At 37.3% G+C, this 15,167-nt stretch overlaps 1 protein-coding gene across 3 annotated transcripts in view; it reads left to right on the forward strand.

Annotated features, from left to right (window-relative positions):
• Positions 1-15,167, forward strand: part of TTLL11 (tubulin tyrosine ligase like 11) — a 250,608-nt gene that overhangs the window by 63,252 nt on the left and 172,189 nt on the right. Inside the window, exon 3 of one of the 3 annotated variants that reach the window (XM_055319618.1) lies at positions 1,883-2,016. The exons of the other annotated variants lie outside the window; for them this stretch is intronic. Within the exon in view, the coding sequence (XP_055175593.1) occupies positions 1,883-2,016 (134 nt within the window). The remainder of the gene's footprint in view (positions 1-1,882; positions 2,017-15,167) is intronic. 3 annotated transcript variants of the gene reach the window in all.

Consider the following 15,167-nt stretch of genomic DNA (forward strand, 5'->3'; position numbering starts at 1 on the left):
GTTTTTTGTTTTGTTTTTTTTGAGAGGGAGACAGAGCACAGGGGAGGGGCAGAGGGAGAGAGAGAATCTGAAGCAGGCTCCACACCCACTGCAGAGCCCAACTTGTGGCTCAATCCTATGATCCCAAGATCGTGACCTGAGCCCAAATCAAGAGTCAGATGCTTAACCAACTGAGCCACCCACGCGCCGCTGGACATTGATGTTTACAAAAACTTTTCTGGGGCATTCAAACTGCACTTGTATACTTGTAGCACTTCTGCCTGTGTTGTGTGAGTCTGTCTGACCCGCTGGGGGCTTCTGAAAGAGAACCTTCCTCAGTCACAAGGCCATTAAAGGGCAGAAAGTGCCACAACCCTGGTCAGGAGGCTTCCCCTACTGGGTGTACGGTGCACATTATGGCAAGTTAAATGGATTTTAGTCTAGTACGATAACAAAGTCTTGTCAACGAAAAGGACAAAGCTTCAAAAAAAGTTGAAATTTTTATTTTGTGCACTTGGTGTTTACCTCCAGTGTTTATAACTCAAAAATTATAATTTCGGAGGGGACTAAAAGGAAACAGCTATAATTTTCTGGGCTCATACTTGTTTCTTGGGAAACTCAGAACAATGTCCTCAGTGAGTTTTCTTTAATGTTGAAGAGTTCACGCCAGAGCACAGCTGATTAGTGCTTTTCAAGCTCCCATATTTTGTATTTAATCCTTCTCTCTATCCTTCTAAACAAAAACTAAGAAGCTGGGCATTGAAATCTTGAATCTGCGACCTTCAGATTTATTGTTCTTTTTAATTTGCTGAGGGAAGCAAGAAATTGGTTATTAAAACCTTCGTTCTCAAATATTCACCTTCCGTTTCCTGAACATGGGAATTTAGAGAAATCTCATTCATTCTGATTGTGCCCATTTGGAATGGGTGATAATTTGGACATCCAAGCTGACATGAAAGTTTGTGCTTTCTATTAAAAATAACTTCGCTAAGCCAATTCCTAGTGTCAGTGATGGAACCGTGTTGGCTTTTTCAGGGTAAAGGCTGTTTCTAGTCTCCACTTTCAGTGGTGATATTTGTCCTTAGAGACAAGCATGCTATAAAACTTAAAAATAATTTTTGCCTATTTGCTTAAAATTTGCTAAGGTGTACACTCAGTTTCTTTTCCTATCAGAGTTCCTAAATGTGTTACAAGAAAAAAAATCCACCATTCTTTTAAAATATTTTATAAGTGAGACATATTAATATCCTCTGGGCAAAGTAATGGGATCTGATCAATGTTAGCGTCAGTATTTAAAACTGAAGAACGTCTACAGCTTCCGTTTTCTCCCCCTAAACTATAAATTGTGCTCTGATATCCTTTCTACTTTCTGTCCTTATTTCAAGGAGACAGATTTTATGCTGAAAGCTGTATATTTTTTTATTTTATACCTTGAATACTTGTGAACAATGAAAACACAGCAACTTAATTAAGCTTGTAATATAAGCAGAGTCCACTAAGTGGTATTCTTGAGAATATAAGTTGAAAGTAGTCCCAGAAATATGTGTGGTAGCCCAAAATTAAGGAGGATATTAAGTGCACAATATGAATGCTTCTCTTTATCCATTATCTAGGGGACTGACAAAGAATGGAATAAATAAACTAGGTGGAAACCCATTCCTTTATATTGATGCTTCATTTTTATAAGGAGAAAAAACTATCCTGTATTACCTCAAGTTTTTCATTAATTTGGTAGGTCTTTCCAAACCATGAGTCGCCGCTGTGCGGAACTGCTCATACCTTTTTAAATCCTGTCTGCAAAAGTGAATATGTCAGGTGGGTGGTTTTAAAGGTCCTCGATCATGGCTGTTTTATAGCTAGTGGCCCACTGCTGTTCAAACCTCACAGCTTCTCTTCTCCCCAGGCATGACGGAGATGGTGCGTAAAATTACTCTGAGCAGAGCCGTGAGAATCATGCAGAATCTCTTTCCTGAGGAGTACAACTTCTATCCTCGCTCATGGATTCTGCCTGACGAGTTCCAGCTCTTTGTTGCTCAGGTAGATGGCACTCCCTCCCCGTGACCCTTGAATTATGCTTGCAACCCATGTCCTGGGAGCTGGGTCCTGGGTCCTGTGTGCTGGGAGCTGCGGGGAGAAGGGAGGGTCCCCAGGAAGCTGCTAGTCAGGGGAGTGTCCAGTGGTACACAATGGGTGTCAGCAGCGATCAAGGAGCTTGTAGCAGGTGAGTAGGTAGGGTGACAAGTAGGTAAACTGAAGAAGTGTGTTTTGACTTGAGGAGACTGGCCTGAGGCTGATATCGGGAGTGGGGTCATGGAGTCAGTGTTTGAAAAGCCAGGCAGACAGAGCTGCAGCAGGTGGTTGAGCCCATAAGCAGGTTGAGAGGGTTTGGGTGAATCTAGGGTGTGGTCTCCCCAGCATCCAGTGGTGTGAAATGTGGGAGGTCAGACTCTGTTTCAAGGCTAGGGAGAGTAGGGCTCATACCCTGTGGGAACCTTTAAAGTGCCCTGCTTTAAATTTATTCCAGAATCAATTTTCAAATCATGCACTCCATATCAAGGCAAACGGAGCATGAAATACTTTGGAGCCTTCTCAACACTGTGAAACAGTACCAGTGGGGAAGCTGAATACAGGATTGCCGTTTCTCGTTTAGGGCCCTTTCAAAGCCTTGGCCACTGGGTTCTGTGGTCCATACCATACCTCTGAGGGTAACTGTACAAATGCACAAATGCCCATCTTATTGTGATAAGGCTAATCCCATTTATTGCTGCTGCTGTGTTTCAAGCATTGTGCCAGGAGCTTAACATTATTTCTTTCAATGCTCATAGCGATCTTGTCAAGTTGGTTGTATTATTAATCCCATTTTGTGAATGTAAAAACAGACTTTGATAAGCAAGGTGACCTGCTGGAGAAGTGGAATTTAAACCTGATTTCAAGGCCTGTGCTTTTTTTAACCTTAAGATTTTATTTATTTATTTATTTATTTATTTATTTATTTATTTATTTATTTATTTATTTAAGAGAGACAGGGACAGAGACAAAGAGAGAACATGAGTAGGGGGAGACAGAGAGGAAGAAGCAGGCTTCCCCGTGAGCAGAGAACATGACATGGGGCTCCATCCCAGGAACCTAGGATCATGACCTGAGCTGCAGGCAGACATTTAACCGACTGAGCCACTCAAGTGTCCCAAGGCCTATGCTTTTTGTAATCTGTGTTACTGCCTGTGTGTTGTTTTGGTTTTAATATTAAATGATGAAACTTGTAATAAAATTATGATTTATTAAGCACAAAAAAGCTTGAAGTGGTAATTTTTAAAAGGAAAGTCTCTATGGGATGGTCATCACATGGGTTTATACATTTTTAAAATTCATCCCTTATTAGCCTAAAATGAATGCATTTTATCCCAGGCAAGTTATGATTCAATAAAGTTAATTTTAGAAAATAAACTCTCAGCTGCTCCCCATACTCACCCCTCAACTTCCCACTTCTGTGGCTCTGCTCACATCCTTGTCCCAGTGTGGAGTATCTTTCTGTCAATTTCTACAACTCTGTATCTATCGATTTTGTGGATTTAAATGAGATACCTACCAACTGTGCCTTCAAAGTCAGGTATGTAAGAACTTTTCCATCAACTCCTAGTTCCTCTGTGTCTCCTTGTAGTCTATCCCCTCAACTTCCCCATCCCCAGCAACCGCTAATCTGCATTCTCATAGATTTGTTGTGCCTGTTCAAGGAATTCGTACAAGTAGAATCATATATATATATATATATATATATATATATATATATAAATACATACATATGTATATTAATATATACAATATATGTAATACACTTTTTGAGTTTTTGCTTTTCTTTCAGAATTATATTTTTGAGATTCATCCATGTTTGTTGTATTTATCAGCCATTTGTATTTTTATTGGTGAGTAGCATTCCATTGTAATAATTTGCTTATCCATTCACCAATGGTTAGACACTTGAGCCATCTCCAGTTTGGAGATTTTATGAAAAAGACTGCCATGACTGGTCACATGCAAGTCATTTTGTGGTTATATGTTTTTGTTTCTCTTGGGTAATACCTACAAGTGAAATTTCTGGATCATATAGTATATGTATTATGTTTAACCTATAAGAACTTGCCGAACTGTTTTCCAAAGTGGTTGTACGCCCTCACCAGCAGTGTATGAGAGTTCTGCGTGTTCCACATCATTGCCAGTCCCTGGTATTATTAGCCTTTTGAATGTTAGACATTCTGGGAGATGTGTAGTCGTATCTCTTCATGGTTTTAATTTATACCTCCCTGATGACCAGATGTTGAGCATCTTCTCATATGCTTTTTGGCCATTCGAGTATCTTCTTTTGTTACATGTACATTCAAATTTTTGCTCATTTCTATGGGCATTTTGTTTTTAAGTTTAGGTTCTTTATATATTCTGTGTACAAGTCTTTTGTATGTGTATTGTGAATATTCTCCTCCTTCTATATTTCCTTCTTTCTCCTTAGTTTGTTTTGTGTGATACCCAAGGCATCTTTGCCCGATTAAATGTGGTGAAGATTTTCTACTTTGTTTTTTTTTTAGGAGTTTTAGTTTTAGTTTACATTTAGGTTTAGGATTCATTTCAATATAGTTTCTGTGTATGGATCAGTGCTGAAGTTTCCTTTCTTCCATAGGGATATTCAATTGTTCTAGTGCCTTCTGTTGTAACAATGGTTATTTCCCTCGTTGAATTAATTGCCTTAGCAACTTTGTTGAAAACCAGTTGACTATGCATTTCTGGAGCCAGTTGTTTTCCATTCTTCTGTATGTTTATTCTTATGCTAATACCACATTTTTCCAGTCAGAGTCTGGAAATCACATAGTGCAAGTCTTCCCACTGTGTTTATCGTCATAATTGTTTTGGTTATTACAGGGCCATTGCATTTCCATATCAGTTTTGTAACCAGTTTGCCCATTTCTACAAGGAAGTCCACTGGGTCTTTGATTGGGTTTGGGAATCTACAGATCAGTTTGAAGATAGCAGACATCTTTACAGTGTGACAGTGTGTCGACTCATCTAATCCATAACTTTTATCTCCATTGATTTATATCGTCCTTAATCTATCTTAGCAGTGTTTTATAGCTTTCAGAGTATTGGTCTTGCACATACTTTGCTAACTTTAGCCCTAAGAAGTTTTGTTTTTTATGCTATTGTAAATGGAATTTTTAAAATTTCATTTTCCTATTTTTTGTTGCTGGTATGAAGACATCCAACTGACGTTTTACTTTTGAACTTGTATCATATGACCTTCACAATTCCCTTATCAGTTCTACAAGTTCATTTTTTGTGGATTTGTTAGGATTGTCTATATATACAATTAATTCACTTTTGTTTCTTCCTTTCTAATCTTATATGCTTTTTATTTATTTTATTTTTTCTTATTAAACTGCGCTGGACTAGGATTTCTAATACAACAATGAATTAGAAGTAATTACACTGGACACATCTTTGCCTTGTTCCCAGTCTTCGGGGGGAAGCATACAGCTTGTCACTGTTATATGTGTTGTTAGCTATAGGCTGTTCATAGATGCCCTTTATCAGGTTGAGGAAAGTGTCTTCTGTAGTTTGCATAAGTTTTTCATCATGAATGGGTGCTTCATCTTGTCAAATGCTTTTCAGCATCTATTAAGATGATATGATTTTTCTCTTTATTTTGGTAATATGATGAACCACCAATTTGTATTTTAAATATTAAGCTAAACTGCATTCCTGTTTTAAATCTTAAAATGGTTATGATGTATTATCCTTCTTAAATACTGCTAAATTGTATTGGCTGATACTTAGGGATTTTGGTGGTGTTGTTCATTAGAGACATTGGTGTTTGATGTCTTTGGTCTTTGCATCATGCAATCCTTATTAAATGAGTTAGCAAATATTTCTTCACTGTTTTGAAAATTTTGTATAAGATGGGTATTATTTCTTTTTTTTAACTTTTTAAAATATTTTATTTATTTATTCATGAGATAGAGAGAGAGAGAGGCAGAGACACAGGCAGAGGGAGAAGCAGGCTCTATGCAGTGAGCCTGACATGGGACTCAGTCCTGGGGCCCCAGGATCAGGCCCTGGGCTGAAGGTGGCGCTAAACTGCTGAGCCACCCAGGCTGCCCTAGATGGGTATTATTTCTTAAATGTTTGATAGAATACATGATTGAAGGTATTTGGGCATGGAGCTTTCTTTCTGGGAACATTTTAAATTATGAATTAATTTTTAATACATATAGATAATTCATTTATTTCAAGGAATTAATAATCCATTTTATCTAAGTTGTCCAATTTACTGATAAAAGTTTTGAAAAACAGTATTTCCTTATTTTTAAATGTCTTGGAGATATGTAGTGATCTACCCATTTTGTTACTGATGTTGGTAATTTGCATTTTCTTTTCCTTTGTTTTTCTTTCTCTCTTTCTTATCATATCAAGCTAGCTACAGGCTTATTAATTTTGTTGATCTTTTCAAAGAACCAACTTATTATTTCATTGTTTTCCTCTATTGTCTGTCCATTTTCTATATCATTGATTTCTACTTCTTTTGGGTTTAATTTTTCTCTTCTTCTTAAAGAAGAAACTTAAAGAGGAACTTAATTAAATTCACCGATTTTTAAGCATTAAAGCCGTAAATTTTCCTCTAAGCACTGCTTTAGCTATATTTCAGAAATTTTTGTATATTACATTTTCATTACCACTTAACTAAAAATGTTGCCTAATTTCCCTTGGGATTTCTTTGACTCAAGATTATTTAGAAATGGGTGTTTAGTTTATAAATCATTTTGAAACTGTCCCAGTATCCTTTGTTACTGATTTCTAATTTAATTTTGTTGACATCAGAGAATATATTCAGTATTACCTTTGTCCCTTTAAATTTGGTGCAAGTTGTCTTATGACCCATATATTGTTTATCTTTTTTAAAAATTTATTTATTTATCTAGAGAGAGAAAGCATGAGAGGGAGGGGCAGAAGGAGAGGGAGAGAGAATCCCAAGCAAAGTCTGCACTGAGCACAGAGCCTGATCTCACAACCATGATTTGAGCCAAAACCAAGAGATAGACCATTAACCAACTGCCCTTTCCAGATGCACCCTATATATTGTTTATCTTGAAGAATGTTTCGGTTGTACTTGAAAATAATATGTATTCTGGAATTGTTTCTTGGTGTAGCATTTGATAAATGTCAGTTAGGTCAAGTTGGTACTTGGTACTGTTCACATATTCCTTACTAATTTACTGCCTACTTGTTCAGTCACTTACTGAAAGAGTATGTTGAAATTCTCAAATCTCATGGTGGATTGTCTATTTCTCCTTTTAGTTATGTCTGGTTTTGCTTCATGTATTTTTGAAGCTGTTGTTAGCTTGATGATTTGACTCCATTAGAAGGTAATCTGCCTTGTCCTGAAATCTACTCTTTTTGATATTAATACAGCACCTCTAGCTTCTTTTAGCTTAGTATTTGCAGGTATATGTTTTTACCATTCTTTTACTTTTAACTTATTTGCATTTTTAAAGATTGCTTCTTGTTGACAGCATGTAATTGAGTTGTAGTCTTTTATCCAGTTTGACAATCCCTGCCTTTAACTGGTATGCTTGGCACACTTATATTTAATGCAATCACTAATATTGTTGGTTTTAAGTATACCATCTTGCTATGTCTACTATTTATCCAATATGTTTGGATTAATCAAGTATTTTTAGTGTTTTATTCTATCTCCTCTTTGGCTTACTAGCTAAAAAATGTTTAAATTTTTAACATTTAAACATTTAAACATCTTTAAAAAAATGTTTTTAGTATTTGTCAACCCTAGAATCTAGGCTTTACAATGGGTCTGAAGGTCACATTTACCTTTAAGGATTACATATTTCAAGTAAAGTATATATGCTTCACAACAGTATACCTCTGTTCCCATCCTCATCCTTTATGATATTATCATGTAGTTTGCTTCTATGTTATAAATCCCAAAATGTAGTATTATTATTTTTGCATTGAAAAGCCAATTATCTTAAAAAAAGACTGAGAAATGAGTATATTTGTCTAATATACTCACTTACATATTTACATTTCCAGTACTCTCCATTCCTTCAAGTAGCTCTTGGATTCCATCTGGGAATTATTTTCCTGCAACTTGAAGCAGTTCTTTAAACATATTTTTTTGGGACACCTGGGTGGCTCAGCAGTTGGGTGTCTGCCTTTGGCTCAGGGCGTGATCCCAGGATCCGGGATTGAGTCCCACATAGGGCTCCCTGTGGGGAGCCTGCTCCTCCCTTTGCCTTTGTTTCTGCCTTCTCTTTGCGTCTCTCATGAATAAATAAATAAAATCTTTTAAAAACACATTTTTTTCATAGTACAGATCTGCTGTTCTCCCAGCTTTTGTTTGAAAATGTCTTTATTTTACCTTCAGTTTTTAATGTTTTGAAATAATTTTCGACTTAAAAAAATTGCAAAAATAGTATACAGAAAGAGCTCCCACAATCCCTTCATTTAGCTTCCCCTAATGTTAACATCTTACACAATTACTGAAACTGGGAAATTTTTTTTTTAATTTTTTTTTTATTTATTTATGATAGTCACACACACAGAGAGAGAGAGAGAGAGAGAGGGGCAGAGACACAGGCTGAGGGAGAAGCAGGCTCCATGCACCGGGAGCCCGATGTGGGATTCGATCCCGGGTCTCCAGGATCGTGCCCTGGGCCAAAGGCAGGCTCCAAACCGCTGCGCCACCCAGGGATCCCTGAAACTGGGAAATTAACATTGATATAACATTACTTAATAATCTACACACCTTATTTGTATTTCCCTATTGTCTTTTTTTACATTTTTTAAATATTTATTTATTTATTTATGATAGTCACAGAGAGAGAGAGAGAGGCAGAGACATAGGCAGAGGGAGAAGCAGGCTCCATGCACCGGGAGCCCGATATGGGATTCGATCCCGGGTCTCCAGGATCGCGCCCTGAGCCAAAGGCAGGCGCCAAACCGCTGCGCCACCCAGGGATCCCTCCCTATTGTCTTCCTAATGTTTTCTTTTTTTTTTTTCTTTTCCTGGTGTAGAATCCACTCCATGTTTACTCATTGCATAGTTGTCATTCCTCTTTAGTCTCTGAGCTGTAACAGTTCTTCAGTCTATCTTTGTCTTTCTTGACTCTTTTGAAGAGTACTCGTCAGTTTATTTTTTTACAATGTCCCTCAATTTGTTTTTGTTTTTAGGATTTAATTTATTTATTCATGAGAGACACACACACACACACACAGAGAGAGAGAGAGAGAGAGAGAGAGAGAGGCACAGACACAGGCAGAGGGAGAAGCAGGCTTCATGCAGGGAGCCTGACATAGGACTGGATCCTGAGTCTCCAGGACCACACCCTGGGCTAAAGGCAGTGCTAAACTGCTGAGCCACCTGGGCTGCCCCCTCAATTTGGTTTTATCTGATATTCTCATCATTAGATTCAAATTACACATTTTTTTTCATAAGAATGCTATAATGTGATGCTGTGACCTTCTCAGTGCAGCATATCAGGAGGCACATAATGTCAAGATGTCTCATTTCTGGTGACGTTAACTTTGATCACTTAGTTAATGTGGTTTCTGATAGGTTTCTCCACTAAAATGTTACCATTTTTCCTTTGTAGATTAAGTATCTTGTGGGGATATATTCTGAGACTATGAAGGTGGCCTATTTGTCTCATACTTTTTAAAAAAAAAGCTTTAACTAAGATATAATTGAAGTAAAATAAACTGCACATATTTGAAGTGCATTCGAAGTTTGATATGTTTTGATATATGTAAAAACCCTTGAAACCATTACCACAATCAAGATAATGAACATATTCATCACCCCAAAATGTTTCCTCATGTCCCTTTGTAATCCTTCCTTTCTTCCTCTCCCTGCCCTCTACCTCCCATCACCAGGCAACCACGGATCAGCTTTCTATCAAGACTAGTTTGCACTTTCTAGAATTATATATAAATGGAATAATACGGCCGGTACTCTTATTTTTTCCTTAAAAAAATTTTTTTTTGTTCTGTCTTCTTTCACTCATTGTAATTATTTTGAGACCCATCCATGTTATAGTATTCATCGGTAATTCATGTATTTTTATTATTGAGGAATATCCTATTGAACATATGTATAGCAGTTTGCTTATACATTCAGCTGCTCTTGGATATTTAGATTGATTCCAGTTTGGGCCTATTATAAATAAAGATACTATGATTATCCATGTCTGAGTCTTTGTGTGGACATATGATTTCATTTCTCTTGAGTAAATGCTTAAGAATGGAGTGTCTGGATCATATAGTAGGTATATATCTGATATTAAGAAAGTATCAATTGTTAAAAAAAAAGAATCAATTGTTTTCCAAAATGGTTGTGACATTTTATATTCCCTTCAACTGTCTATGAGCATTATAGTTCCTCCACATCCTTGCCAATACTTGGTAGCAGTCAGTCTTTTCAATTTTAGCTATTCTAATAGGTGTGTAGCCTTTTCTTATTATTTAGTTTGTATTTCCCTAGTTGTTAAAGATGTTGAACATCTTTTCATGTGCTTTACCATCCAAATGCATTCTTTAGTGAAATAAATGTATTTATATCTTGTGTCCATTTTTAAAAATTGAGTATTTTTATTATTGAGTTTCAAGGGTTCTTTTTTTTATTTTTTTTATTATTATTTATGATAGTCATACAGAGAGAGAGAGAGAGGCAGAGGGAAAAGCAGGCTCCATGCACCAGGAGCCCAACGTGGGATTCGATCCCGGGTCTCCAGGATCGCGCCCTGGGCCAAAGGCAGGCGCCAAACCGCTGCGCCACCCAGGGATTCCCTCAAGAGTTCTTTATGTACTTTGAATATAGGTATTTATCAGATGTATCAATTATAAATATTTTCTTCCAGTCTGTACCCTGTCTATTCATTGTCTTAACAATATCTTTTGAAGATCAAATTTTTCTTCTCTCTCTCTCTCTTTTTTTTTAAGATTTTATTTACTTATTCATGAGAGACACTCAGAGAGAGGCAGAGGGAGAAGCAGGCTCCATGCAGGGAGCCCGATGTGGGACTTGATCCTGGGACTCCAGCTTTACACCCTGAGTGGAAGGCAGACGCTCAACCTCTGAGCCACCCAGGCATCCTGAAGATCAAATTTTTCATTCCAATGAAGTACAATTTATCAATTTGTTCTTTTATGGATCATGCTTTTGGTGTCATATGTAAGAATCTTTACCTAACCCAAACTCACAAAGATGTTTTATGTTTTTGTCTAGAAATTGTATAGTTTTAAGTTTAGATCTATGATTCATCTGAGTTAATTTTTGAATGTGATGTGAGGTATGGATTGAAGTTCACTTTTTTGGGACACTGATATCCAATTGTTTCAGAAACATTTGATGAGCATACTAATCTTTCTTTCCCAAATTGCCTTTACATTCATGTTGAAAACAGTTGCTCAAGGGATGCCTGGGTGACTCATCCTGGGATCGAGTCTCGCGTTGGGTTCCCCACAAGGAGCCTGTTTCTCCCTCTGCCTGTGTCTCTGCCTCTCTCTCTCTCATGAATAAATAAATAAAATCTTTAAAAAAAGAAAATAGTTGCTCAAGTATGTATGGGTGTGTTTCTGAATTCTCCATTCTATTCCATGAATACATTTGTCTATTTTTATGTGAATATCTCACTTAGTTACTGTAGCTTTGTAATAAGTCTTGAAATCAGGAACACAAGTCCTTCAACTTTGTCATTATTTTCAAAGTTGTGTAAGTATCATAGTCTTTTGATTTTCCATATGAATTTTAGAATCAGCTTGTCAATCTACAAAAAAGCCTACTGGGATTTTGATTAGGATTGCATTGAATCTATATTTCACCTTAGGTAGAATCAACATCTTAACAACACTGAGTCTTCTGACCCATGAACATGATATATATAGCTCCTTTTATTTAGGTCTTCTTTAATTTCTTTAGGCAATGTCTTTTAGTTTTTAGTGCATTGGTCTTTCACATTTTTTCTCAAATTTATTCCTAAATATTTCAAATTTTGATAAATTGGCAATGTTGTATTTTTAAACTTCAAAATCTTGTTTATTGCATGAAGAAATACAATTTGTTTTTATATATTGATCTTGTATCCTGAAACCTTGCTAAATCAGTAGTTTCAGTAGTTTATTTTATAGATTCTACTGGATTTTCTGTATAGGTTGTCATGTCCTTACGATTTCTTACTTTCCAGTCAGCCCTTTATTTCTTTTTCTTACCTTACTGTATTGGCCAGAACCTCCATACAATGTTGAATAGAAGTGGTGAGAGAAGCTGTCCTAGACTTGTTCTTGACTTAGGGGATAAGCCCTTAGTTTTTCATCATTAAATATGGGCTAGTTGTAGATTTCTTGTAAATGCTCTTTATTAGATTGATGAGTTCCCTTCTGTTCCTTATTTCCATGGATTTTGTTTTTAATAAGAAATGGGTGTTGGATTTTGTTACATACTTTTCTTGAGTTTATTGAGATGACCATATGGATTTTCTTTTTTAGTTTATTAATATGACAAATAATATTGATTGATTTTTAAATATCAAATAAACCTTGCATTGCATTCCTTCAATAAATCGCACTTGGTCATGATATATTATTTTCTTTATATATGGTTGAATTTGATTTTCTAAAATTTCATTAAGAATATTTTCATCTTGGATGCCTGAGTGGCTCAGCGGTTGAGCATCAGCCTTTGGCTCAGGGCGTGATCCCAGAGTCCTGGGATCAAGACCCACATCAGGCTCCTCTTGGGAACCTACTTCTCCTTCTGCCTTTGTCTCTGCCTCTCTCTGTGTGTCTCTCATGAATAAATAAATAAAATCTTTAAAAAAAAAAAGAATGTTTGCATCTATATTCATGAGAGATATTGTTCTGTGGTTTTCTTTTTTTTTTTTGCAATGTCTTTGCCTGGTTTTGCTAGATCAGGATAATGCTAGTCACATAGAATGAGTTGGAAGTATTCTCTACTCTTAAATTTTCTAAAAGAGGTGTAGAATTGGCATTATTTTATTTTATTTTTTTAAGATTTTATTTGTTTATTCATGAGAGACACAGAGAGTGAGATAGGCAGAGACACAGGCAGAGGGAGAAGCAGGCTCCACGCAGGGAGCCTGACGTGGGACTCAATCCTGGGTCTCCAGGATCACTGCCTGGGCCGAAGGCGGCACTAAACCACTGAGCCATCCGGGCTGCCCAATTGGCATTATTTTAAATGTTTGGTAAAACTCACCTGGGAAGTCATATGGACCTGATGTTTCTTTATGGGAAGGTTTTACCTGAAATTTCAGTTACTTTAACAGATATAAGCTATTTGTGTTTTCTATTTCTCCTTGAAGGAGCATTGGTAGTTTGTCCTTCAGTGAAGTTGTCCATTTTTGCATTCCTATAAATATTCTTGAATTTTGTAATGGGATCCAATTAAGTTACATGGAAATAGATTTGGATCTTCTTTTTAAGTTTTATCAGACAGGACTGGAGCAGTGTTCAGTCTAAACAAATTATTTCTTACTACAGAGGCTACAATTTTATGTGTACTTCACCTGATGCTCCATGAACTGTGGTGTTTTCTAGTCTGGCTGGTGAGAACAGATTCTATTCCAGGCTGTGGAATTCTATTCCAGGCATTGCTACCTGTAATCCTCTTGGTTTTTGTCTTGGCCTCAGGTAGTTTCCTCAGAATCGCTCACCAATTTGTACTCAGCTAACTACTAATGGGAGACCCTCTGTGCATCTCCAGAGTCCTTTCTTTGTGAAGAAGTTTCCTCTCTAGTAGTCCATCCTGAGAACTCTAGCTAACTTAGTCACCCTGACTGATGATTCCATTTCCTCAGCTCAGGGGGTCTACTGGGTTGGAATCTTTCTCCAGGCAGTAAACCAGGGGCAGTCACATCACATCATTTGAGTCTCGTCTCTCAGGAATCATTGTCCTTTGCTGCCTGATATCTAGTGCCTCCAAAACCATTCTTAATACATTCAGTCTATTTCATGGTTGCTTCAGATGGGATGGCAAATCTAGTTTCTGTCGGTACATCTTGGCTGGAAGTGGAAGTACTCTGAATGAATGATATTATAACAATACTAAACAGCAACACTTACTGAGTGTATTTTACCTGGATTGCCTAATTTAAAATAATTCAGCAATCCAAATCGGGTTCTTCTAATATTCATAGGAGAGAATATGGAGGCACAGAGAGATTGATTTTTTCAAAGGAACACAGCTTGGAAGACTAGCTACAGAGTCAATACTTTTACTTTCTGTGCAATACTATGGGAAGATATTTGAATACATGTGTGGATAAGGTACAGAACTCTTCCAGAGAAAGTACTAAAATTTTGCTGGTGATGAGAGGGTTAGTCAGGGTAGAGGGAAGATGGGGTAGAGGTTGGGAGAAGGCTTCCTGGTAGAAGTGACACCTGATTCGATTTTGAAATAATGAGCTTGCTTTGTAAACTAACCAAAGAAGAGCATTCCAGCCAAAACAAGTAGCTTATGCAAAGGTGCACAAATATGAAATAGCGTGACATACTGGAATGATAAGCAGTTTGGTGTTACTGAAGTTTAAAAGAAGAGGGTTTGACAGTAGATGAAGTTAGAGAAGTAGAGGCCAGGTCAGGGAGGGCCTTGAATGCCAGGTTAACAGGAGGAAGCCATGAGATGTTTAGGTAAGGGGTGGAGAGGTCAGGTTTTAGTATTAGCAAGGCTACCTCTGGAGGGGTATAGATGGGATTGGGGAGGGCAGAGGAGTGAGACCTATGGAAAGGATGCTTGGCCAGGTGACAGAGATGCTGAGGCTTGTCCTGAGACATTAAGACAGGAGTCTTTTGCAGAGAAGGGACAGGCATGTGGCATATTTAAAGGGGGAATCTACAGGACTCTGGGATAGATCGGAGAGGGGGTTGAGAAAGAAGGCAGAATTGACGCTTTCAGGAATCTAGTGGGGATGCCGTTTGCTAAGAACCCCAAGAGAAGGAGGAGCAGGTTTGGTGGAGAAGATGAAAGCAGAGTTAGTGCTTGTCGTCTAAGTGTTGTCTTTCTGACCATAGCTATTCAGAGAGACTCTCTCAGTAAAACGGGAGGCGGGTGAAGTGATCGACAGAGATTCTGTTTGAGCATTTGAAGTTCTGAACTGTCAAAGCCCACTTGA

Source organism: Nyctereutes procyonoides, unplaced genomic scaffold (genome assembly GCF_905146905.1).
Source record: "Nyctereutes procyonoides isolate TBG_1078 unplaced genomic scaffold, NYPRO_anot_genome, whole genome shotgun sequence".
NCBI classification, from domain to species: domain Eukaryota; kingdom Metazoa; phylum Chordata; class Mammalia; order Carnivora; family Canidae; genus Nyctereutes; species Nyctereutes procyonoides.